Here is a 10636-nt window from a genome sequence, read left to right on the forward strand (position 1 = left end):
TGGTTGTCAGCAATCCTTGGCATTCCTTGGCTGGCAACTGCATCACTCCAAGGTCTGCCTCCATCATCACATGCTCTTCCTCTCTGTGTGCATGTATGTCTGGGTATCTTCTTATAAAGACTCCAAAGACCCCAGTCATTAGATTTAAGGCACACCCTAATCCAGTATGACCTTGTTTTTAACTTGCCTAAATTCCATCTAATGATTCTATTTCCAAATAAGGTCACATTCACAAGTACCAGGTGGACATAAATTTTGGCGGATACTATTTAATCCAGTATAGTCCACCCCGACCCCCCTAAAATTCACATTCATCTCACATGCAAAATACATTTACCCTATCCCAACATCCCCAAAAATCTTAACCCATTCTAGCATTAACTCTAAATCCAAAATCTCATTTATACACTCTTTTAGTTTCCCAACTGCTAAAACAACATCATACAATGAGTTGAGTTAAACAACAAGAATTTATTGGCTCAGGGTTTTGAGGCCAGGAAAAGTTCAAAGTTGAAGCGTCAGCAAGGCAGTGTTTTCTCCCAGAAGACTGTGGCATTGTGGGGCTAGCTGCCAGCAATCCTTTGTCCTTGGCTTTCCCAACAGCAGTGGACATGACAGCATCTTCTTCCCCCTTCAGGTTCCACTGGACTTCCAGCTTCTGGTGGCTCCCTGTGGCTTCTCTATGCCTGATTTTCACTCTGCTTATAAAGGACTCCAGGAATCCAGATTGAAGCCCCACCTGATTTAGTTGGGCCACACCTTATCTGAAGTAGCATCCTGAAGATATCTTATTAATAATGGGTCCATACCCACCATAACATGACCAAGAACAAGCCCAAACTGGGTCCACATACATCAACTCAAAAAGTTCCAAATCTCATCCTCTAAATCATCTCCTTCAGGTACAGATGAGACTCTGGGTATGATCCATTCTGGAGCAAAATTCCTCTCCCTCTTTGAACCTGTGAAGACTTAAGAGAACAAGTTACATGCTTTGAAAAGACAATGGTGTGACAGGCATAGGATAGATATTTTCACTCCAAAAGTGCGAAAATGGAAGAAATAAAGGGATCACTGGTCCAAAGCAAGTCCAAAACCCAGTAAAAGACATTTCATTAGGTTTCGAGGCCTGAAAATCATCCTCCATGGCTGGATTCTCTGTTCTCTGGAACCTCAGGGTGGCCTGCATTCTCAGGAGAACGGCTGCCTTAGGCCTAGATGATTTTACAGGCAAGTTCTACAAGACTTTAAAAGGATGATAATTCCACAGTTTTCTCATGGTTCCAAAGCATAGAAAAAAAATGGAAAGATTCCAAATTATTTTTATGAGGCTAACACACCCTGATACCAAACCTGGCAAAGTAGCAATCACCTCCTACCACAATAAAAACCAAGAACCTACATAGCAAAACTTTCATAGTAAAATTTGGGGGGTTGGGAGGGGAATGGAGGTGGACCTGTAGACAAGCCTTGTGAATACTAATGAAAACTCCTAAGTAAAATATTAATAAATTAAATATAACTATATTAAAACCAACACAGGTTTTATTTCAATAAAATAAGAATGATATGAAGAAATCTGGTATCAGTCATTAATAGGTTAAAAGAGATATTTTTTTAAAGGATGTCTTAAAAAAAAATCATTTATCCCTGACTTTAAAATATAAGCAAATCTCTGTGAACTAACAATAGTAGGAAATTTCTTCAACCTTATGTTAAATAGTTTAGCTGGACTTTGCTTTTTTGTATTGCTCACAGGTGTTTACAGTGATTCTGTATTATCGGAGAATAAAATTTTTAATCTTATAGATAAGAAAACAAATTCAGTGAAATTAAAATATTTACAGTTATAGTTATGTGTATATATAAGATATAGCACTCTAAAGATAGCTCTCTTTAAAGCCCATGTTTTCTGAACTATGCCATCTCTGCCATTAAATAGTTTACTGGAAATCATCATAATGAGTATCACTGAAAATATAAACAGCCTTGAAAAAGTGGGCTTTTGTTTCCATCAGTGTAAGAATCATTTTCTTTGAGGTATCACTGCTAGAATACAAGATTTAAAAGGTTAAGCACCATTATGTTATTTAATTTGAAATCCACATCTGGAAAGCAAATGCCTGTGGAAAACAATTAAAAGTAATTAATGTCATATAATTTGTTCTTTCATTTTCAGTTTACTTCAGTAGCTAGATTGTGAAAGTCTTCAAGATACAGACATCATCTGACTTGTCAGTTTTTAAATCAATGTGGCCAGAAATTGCTCATTCTTTATTTATATAGGGATGAAATGCCAACAAAATATAAATATACAGAAACAAAAAAATCTATCATTTCTTTAAACTACATTGATTAGGCAAAACTATTCCTTCATTTAGATTTTATGGTTTATATTTGCATTCAGTTTTTTATCTGCACTTTTAGAGGGCTTAATAAACACTAAGTTATTAGCTATTCTAGAAAGCTAGGTAGATGAAAAATGTATTTTTATAAAAGAAGTACAGACATAATATCAAAAGGACTGAATTTTATAACTTCTTTACCTACAATGCAACTAATCATCTATTTTTTTGCTGCAGTACTTATCTATTTGTTGATAATAACAAATTATCACAAATTTAGTGGCTTAAAAGAACAAAAATTTATTATGATACAAGACTGCAGATCCACGGGTCTCACTGAGTGAAAATCAAGTCTATGTTCCCTTCTTAAAGCTTTAGTGAGAATCCATTTCCTTACCTTTCCCAGCTTCTAGAGACTGCCTGCATTCCTTGGCTCATGGCCCCTTACTCTATCTTCAAAACCAGCAACACAGATTAGGTCCTTTCTACATTGCATCACTCTGACCTCCCTTTTACCTCTCTCTTCCATTTTTAAGGACCGTTATGATTACCTTGGGCCCACCCAGATAATCCAAGATAATCTCTCAATCTCAAGGTCCTTAATCACATCTGCAAAGTCCCTTCTGCCATGTAACAGAACATATTCATGGGCTCTGGGAATTAAGATGTCAACTTTTTTGGAGGAACATAATTCTTCCTACCAGTTGTCTTTGTCTTAAAAGAAGTAAAAATATACCCATAACAAATCAAGCAAAGTAACAAAAAAAGACAGTAATGGTTTAAACGAAATATAGAATTTGAGATGAAAAATCCCTCCTTTAGATTTTTACTGGCATCCCATTCTAAAGATGAATCATTAATTGGATACATGGGAATAAAAACAGGTTGACATTCAAAACCATGAGAAGAAATAGAACTACCCAAATGAATCTGTCAGTATTTTAATCCAAACAGAAACCACAGAAGCTTTCTATCTTTCTACACACTGTTCTGCCCGAGCCCATGAATATGTTCTATTACTTGGCAGAAGGCACTTTGTCAGGAACTACCATTCCTACAAAAGCTACAGCCTGTATCACAGAATGAGATGTTACATTAACTTAAACTAGAGTAAAGGTAGCTGAGAGGACTATACTTGGGCATACTGACAATAAATTGTTAAACCTATAAAATAAAATGTCCAAAGGATTATAATATATATCTGTGATTAAGAAATAGAACCCATCCTTTTGAAAGGCCAAATTCAAAATGAAATGATATCACTACATTAAAAGATATACATATATTTTTTTAATTCTCCAGAACATTCTGTCCATTCAACTTTTTCAATTTAGCTTCGTATCTTTTTTGACTCCAAGATAGGAGAGCAATGTTGGATGTACTCAAATTATAGCCGGCATCTACAAGTTCTTTGATTCGCCTTTTTAAAGTACTTATGCTTGAATCTAGAACCCGAGGATTTTCAATTATTTGTGAAATGGTCATTTTTTCTTGTATGAGGCAGTCTATTTTATCATTAAACTTTTTCTCTGCCAAGAAGATCACATCTGGATAGCTTAAGACAAACTTCTGTACCTCTTCTTCAGTACTACCAAGAGAAAACAGCTTCTCTTTGATGTTTGTGTAATTTCTTTTGGCAGAGTCATTGGAAAGGTCTAGGAGTTCAGCTCCTGGACCACATATCAGAGCAAGAAGCTCCTCACTGTTCAAGTTGAAAGTTGATTGTAAAAATTCAATGTTAGCTTTTATCCGTCTGGTGCTCTGAATTAAGATGAAAGGGTTTTTAAAAATTATCTTCCTGACAAAATCTGCAGGATCATTGTGACCCAAGGACAAACAGACATTTTGCAAAAGTTCAACCATCTGTTTATTCAGATCAAGGCTGTTGGAGAAGGTACGCGGGGCATTGGTCAATAATCGACAAAGACATTTGCGGGTCAATCCAACTGAGTAGAGGAATTTTATATTATTCTCTAAGTTTAGGTTGTTATTGGACCGAAAAAAGGATTCTGGAGAACGTTCCAAAATATTTACAATGTGAAGGTCTGATGTCATAATCTTTCTCCACAGATCCCATCGTTTTGAAAGACTTTCAGATGTGCGTGTTATGGCTCGTGGATATCTTGATATGATGCTAGCAATCACTTCTTTGCTTGCTCCTTTGGACAGAAGGAATATCTTCAGGTCCTGTTCATTGGTAACCATCCTATTAAAAACTCCAGGCTGTCTTTTCTTCGCCATGTCAATATCTACTCCCATAACAAGTAAGTTGTTCAGTAGCTCAGTATTCTCTAAAGGCTCACTAGCTTCATTATCATACTTCACACTATAAAGCCTAAAAGAAACTGATTTGAAGAGGATTTCTGCTGAAAATCTGGTCATCCAACATCTTGAACCAAAGGGAAAGTTAATTCTCACATGTAAGAGGTTTCTTGGTGCCCAAATGGTCAGGTAGCTCAATCCTTTTAGAATGCTGTGCAAAACAACATATATAATATTATACAACCGCATGTGTTAAACAGCTAAAAGACTGTATTATGATCCTATGAGCATAAAACTTACATTTCTGAAAGAACATACCCATGGATCCAGCTCTCATGCTAACTACCATTCACTGTGCTTTCACTCTCTAGCTGACTGCTTCTGCTATTCATCTGTGGACCTGAGGTTGCTCCCACTCTGAACACAAAGAAAGGCAGGATGGCATCATCACTGGCCCAGAAGTATTCCTCCCTTTAGCTTTTCTTTTTGTTTGGCCTTGCCTGCTTTGGCTACCCAAAACTAATGGTCCTTCCCCATCTCTGCTTTGTCCTCCTGGTTTCCAAGTCTTTGGCTTATTCCCAATAACTCATCCCTTCAATTCTGCCTTGTCCTCCAAGCCTTGACCCTGCCTAAAGATATCAGACTTCTCTGCCTCTGCTCTGACCTCCTGGTTTTCAAACTCTGAATCTAGTCCTGAAAACCAATTCCTCAGTCTAACTAATTTCTGCCTTAAACACATTTTTCTAGATTCATGGTCCCCTTCAAATCCATGCTATCATTTGAGCCTTAATTCTTAGTTCAAATAGACCTCTGTACAACAGTTCCTGATCCCAATCTCCATCTCACTCAGTATAACCTACTGCCTTTGTGGTTCTTATTCAACAATTCCAAATCAATTTTCATCCTCAAAATGACCAAGCTGTGATATTTAAACCATAAAGTCACCACATGTAGAACTCTGCTGAGAGATGAAACATAAACTTTTACCATTTTCCCTCACCACATCACCATGTTACACAAGACTAATCCAGGCCTGTCTGCATCTGTTTCACAACAGACATAACTTTAAGCCTAAAAAATTTTTGCCTAAAACCTCAATAACTCATTTTCCTGATGGTTTAAAAATGGAGCATAAAATTTATGAAATTCTGTATGATAATAAACACAGGTCCCTCCTAAAATGAGCATCTCCATTTATAGGAAAGATTTTTTTGAGGAAAGCAATGGAAACAAAATGTTCTTCTTTTATTCAAACTATCAGATGAGATATGTTCTAAGCTACTTGTGGTCTGAGTCAAACAACAAAACATACATATATTTTTTAATTGTACTTTCTCCTTTTCAGAATATGTAGGTATGACAAACTTAATTCTTGATTTATAATTACTTACAAGCAGTTCTTACCCACGTAAGAGGCATTTCCCTTTTCCCTTCTTGTAATTAAGCACAAAATAGAAATTCAGATAGATGGTTCCAACCCACCACTAACATCTCCAGGCTTTGGTCACTGCTTTCAAGATCAGTTTCAAAGAAAGTCTCTTTTAATTTACTGTTTGCCCTTTTAATTATTTCAATTATTTGGATAATGACTACAGGCTGAGAACATTCCTATAGCTCACAGTCTACAGAATATCAAAAAAATGGAAAAAGATTACAACACTGTAGAATCAAATAACATTCAAACCAAGATGAAGGACACTCACAAAGTAAACATCAAACAACAAAACACATTTTAGATTGTTTGACGCACTACTTAGTTCACTATTCTTCACGTCTCATACACATTCTACTCTGTAACTTCATACATTTCCAAAAATGCACGAATTTAGAAACTTGAAAATAATAGCTTCCTTCTAAAGAATGAAAGCTCCACCTTGCACAGTTCAATAGCCTGTTCTCTTTTCCAGTTACTCAAGGGTGACCTCTACCGGATAATGGGACAGAACACTGATAGTTGTGCTGTCTAAAAAGGATGACTCAATGGGATGGAAGAAGAAAACAGTAAAACTCCAATTTATATTTGTTTTAGCCTTTTAAAATTTCTACCTTTTACATATGTTTTATAATGTATACAATATAATAGTATTATAGGGCATCTATACAACTAATCAATAACTATACATATATATTGAAAGTACATGTCCAAACATTTTTGATACTGTACACAATCAAAAAAGCTTGAAGACTATTATTCTGGACAATGCACTCTCTTGAGATTATTAGCACCATGGTACACAGGGCTGAACGAGCCACAGAAAATTGAAAAGAAATTCTTCTAATAGCAGACTAAAAGAAAGTGAAAATATCTGCCAAAATTCTTAACAAAAAAGCAATAATCTACTAAAATTTCTCCTGAATCTGTCACAGGTGGATTATATGTCTTTGTGAATAATTCAGTCTCCAGAGAAGGATCTTTCATATGAATTAACATGTCCAAAACCAAACTGAGCATTTTTCCTCAGCCCCTAAACTAGCACTCATGGTAAAAATCTAAAAGTGATCTTTGCCTTTTTCTTCCTCAACTCCAGTCATCAAATCATGTTGACTGAGTTTCTTCGACCCTTATACTCTTTCCTATTGTTACTCTCCTTCAAACCCTTGTTTCTCTGACAACAGTTGCTCAAAACTGCCACCACAGAGTCTGCAAAACAAAGATGTGATTATGACCATCATTCCCTGATTAAAGATCTTCTGTGGCTCACCACAAAAAGCAAAATCTTTAGACTGACCTTTGCCACTTGGTTCCAACTACCTTTCTAGCCATCTCTTCTACGCTCCAACCTCACAAACAGGCACAGAATCTTTCAAGCCTCTGATTCTTAACATTCTTGCCCATCTCTGTCTCCCTGTCTTTGCATAAGCTGCTTTTGTTTTAGGAAGGCCCATCCTTCTGATGCTTGCCTATTAAAATCCTACCTATGCTACAAGGTCCCTTTCAAATAACATCTTCCCACAAATCCTTAACAAACACTTTCTGTTGAAGTGAATCATCTGTTTTTAATACTAAGGAATCTAAAACTGAGTATTCTATTCATTTCAAAAACAAAACACGGGACTTAGAATTGGCAGGGAAATTTGGTCTTGATTTAAGTACCATAAGTACAAGAAATATGGAGGAAAACAATGGTGTAAGGGTCTCAGCTAAACATTAAATATAATGTTAACTAATAATATCAACTGTGAAAATGTGACAAACCAGGAACATGTGGGAAAACAGGGGCAACTCTCATATACAATTGTTGGAGGGCAATTGGATACTATCTAGCACAATTTTAAATGTTCAAATCCTTTAATCCGGAATTTCTACTTTTTGGAGTTTATCCAAAGGAAATAAAAGGATAAGAATGCACAAATGTAATGTAAAAAGAAGACAATTACAATATTATTTGCTGTAACAAAAGAGAAAAAACTAAATGGCCAATAGCAGATGAATAAATTGTGATAGTTATGCAATTTGATACTATACAGCCCACTTTGAAAATGAGGTACATATACTGCAATAGAAAGATGTTCGAGGTATTCTAAGTGGCAACCTGCATAACAGTATGGCATACAAAATAATACCATTTATATTTTTTTAGAAAAGGGACAGTATGTACAGAGTGGGAAATGGGAGTAACACTAATTATCTTTGAGAGATGAATGTGGAGGCTATGTCCTATTTCTGCGATGTTGAGATTTTATTTAGTGAATATGTTATTTTACAATCAGACAAAAAAATTTAAAACAAATTAAATTGGCCTGGGGTGTAAAAAAGTAATAGAAAACATCTATTACCTGGTATCTTTCAATTTTTTATACAAACATAAGGCAAATCTCAAGAATATCAATGATGCTTTACTCTTCTAGTACCCAATATCCATTCAAATCACTCCTCCAAAATAACCTAGCAAAGTGAATATTTAAACACCCCAATGCAACAAATATCAACTGCCTCAATCTCCAAACTTCAAAAATAATAAATATTCCATAACTGACTTCAATCTGTCTCTCAAACTGACATTTTTAATTAACCAAAAACATTATCCCAAGGGCTGAAGTTCAAAATTGCCAAACTCTGAAAATCTCTGTACTGTGGCTTCCAAGTTCGAAGAAATAAGAGATGATTCACATTCCTCTATACTACACAATTAGCCAGTAAAAGATACTTTTAATGGTAAAGCTAATCGCTGGCTCCAGGGTACTACATCCCAGCTGGTCTTCTAATAAGTTTGAAGATCTTCATAGTAACATATTTCTCACCTCATTTGTCTTAAGGAAGAGGGACTTTGCATCCTTCCAGAAAGACTCGAGAATAGCTGTCCCTAGAAATGGCACACACACACACACACAAAAAAAGACAAAATATTGTCAGGACTTTGTAAAAATAAAGAATAAAGGGATCGATCGATCCTATCTAACATTACAGAAGGTTCTCATGATATATTACCTCTTTAAAACCAAATTCTCTCAGACACACTTAAGAAGAAAACGGCTAATACACGCCTGCGTCTGACAGGAAAAGTCAGCAGAATCACAGATTTGATTTGAAAACCAAGAACTTAAAGTTTCACACATTATCTTATTTATCCCCCTACAACCTAAGACACAGGCATTGCTCTCAAAATTACAAAATCAGAAACAGCACCGTGTTTCCTTACTAGCTTGTTTTGCACTGCTAATATGGAAGCAGAAGCGTGGAGTTCGAACGCAAACGGGTTTGTTTGTTTGTTTGTTTTTTACTCAAAACCATGATTATTCCACACAATGGGCTCTTTCCATCCCTCTTCCTCCTCCCCGAAGGGTAACTCTGCAAGGGACCGTAGTACATAAGAGTAACCCGCACTAACCTCTAAAAAACCTCACAAGCAGAGGTACTAACATCACTGCCAACTGCACGTGTGCGTTGCAGATCATGCTTACTTCCCCGTCTGGAGGACAGGACGGAACAGAGGTGCGGAAGTGGCCAAGACTAACTTCCGGCCTTAGGCTGTGAGCAGGGGAGACATCGCCGGCCGTGCGCCCTCCGGCGGCCGCTGTGCGGCCTACCTCGGTCCTCGGAGAAGGGGCCAGTTGGAGGCGGCAGAAGACCGTGGTGAGCTTCCGAAGTCGGACATCCCGGGCGTGTTTTATCACACGGATTGTTCCCGGCGGTGCTTGGAGGTCCCCTACCTCGCGGGCGGGTGGGCGGAAAGGAGCTGCAGGGGGCTACTGCCTGCCAGCAGCACGTGGCGGGGAAAGTGGCTATTACATACGTGAGTTGTGCACTCGGGCAGGGCGGTAGCAGTGATTAATGGCGTTTGGTGCAGAGTGCCCCAAAAATGGTAAATGGTCCCAGATTCGCTTTCTTTCCTGGGTTACCTTGGAAATCCTGTGTGGCTGCTTCGGGCTCAGAATCTTAATTACAGTCGACTGCGATTTACCTGCTTGCAGCACGAATTTAATTCTGGTTCTTTTGAAATTGTAACGGTTTTATGTCATTTTAATTAAAGAGTGGAGGTGACAAAAACTTAATCTTCATGGCGAGTGTTTTCGCCAGATTTGGGGGTGTCGCCTTAAACTTCCTTCATGCCGCCAGCCTCACCCTTCTCGTGATGGGGTCGAGGAAATTAAACTTCAACTCATGGCAGTTCTACCGTGGCCTCTAAAAAAGGAGAAAATACCATGGATGAATGAATTGAGGCATCAGTCCGCCAATTTGTCTTCAGGAAGAAGTAGTGGCTTGGTCTGTAGAAAAAAAGAAAGGGAGTGATTAATCCTGAATTCTACTGAAAGGAAGAATTACCCTGCATTACCTTCCTCTATGTGGGAGTCTAAAGTACCAACTGCCTTACAATCAGAATGTGAAACAATAAAATCTTTTCTAAGAATCATTAAATTTCAGAATTCAAAGAAGACCTTTGAGATAATGGAGCCCCAGTCCTCTCATTTTACAGATGAAAACATTGAAACCCTTAGAGTAGAAGCTAGCAAGAGAATTTATGTCTTATATCTCCTTGACCAGTAAGTCTTCCGTGATTTATACTACAGGCTTTGTTGTACTGAAATAG

General features: G+C 37.3%; 1 protein-coding gene across 1 annotated transcript; it reads right to left on the reverse strand.

Annotated features, from left to right (window-relative positions):
• Window positions 1-451: 451 nt before the first annotated feature.
• Window positions 452-9524, reverse strand: MTERF1 (mitochondrial transcription termination factor 1). Its single transcript, XM_037836628.1, has 3 exons — window positions 9437-9524; window positions 8850-8911; window positions 452-4818 (listed from the first exon to the last, which is right to left on the reverse strand). Exons 2-3 carry the CDS (start codon window positions 8879-8881, stop codon window positions 3636-3638), a joined length of 1215 nt encoding a protein of 404 aa, XP_037692556.1. The 5' UTR covers window positions 8882-8911; window positions 9437-9524; the 3' UTR covers window positions 452-3635.
• Between the last annotated feature and the right edge of the window lie 1112 nt (window positions 9525-10636).

The sequence above is a fragment of the Choloepus didactylus genome, chromosome 5 (assembly GCF_015220235.1).
Source record: "Choloepus didactylus isolate mChoDid1 chromosome 5, mChoDid1.pri, whole genome shotgun sequence".
NCBI lineage: Eukaryota > Metazoa > Chordata > Mammalia > Pilosa > Megalonychidae > Choloepus > Choloepus didactylus.

Excerpts from the sequence above, each read along its gene's own strand:
- MTERF1 (XM_037836628.1), bottom strand. The coding sequence starts at position 8,881 with ATGCAAAGTCCCTCTTCCTTAAGACAAATGAG. Across the intron at positions 4,819-8,849 it reads TCTTCCTTAAGACAAATGAG|CATTCTAAAAGGATTGAGCT; the intron begins GTGAGAAATATG and ends TGTTTTGCACAG.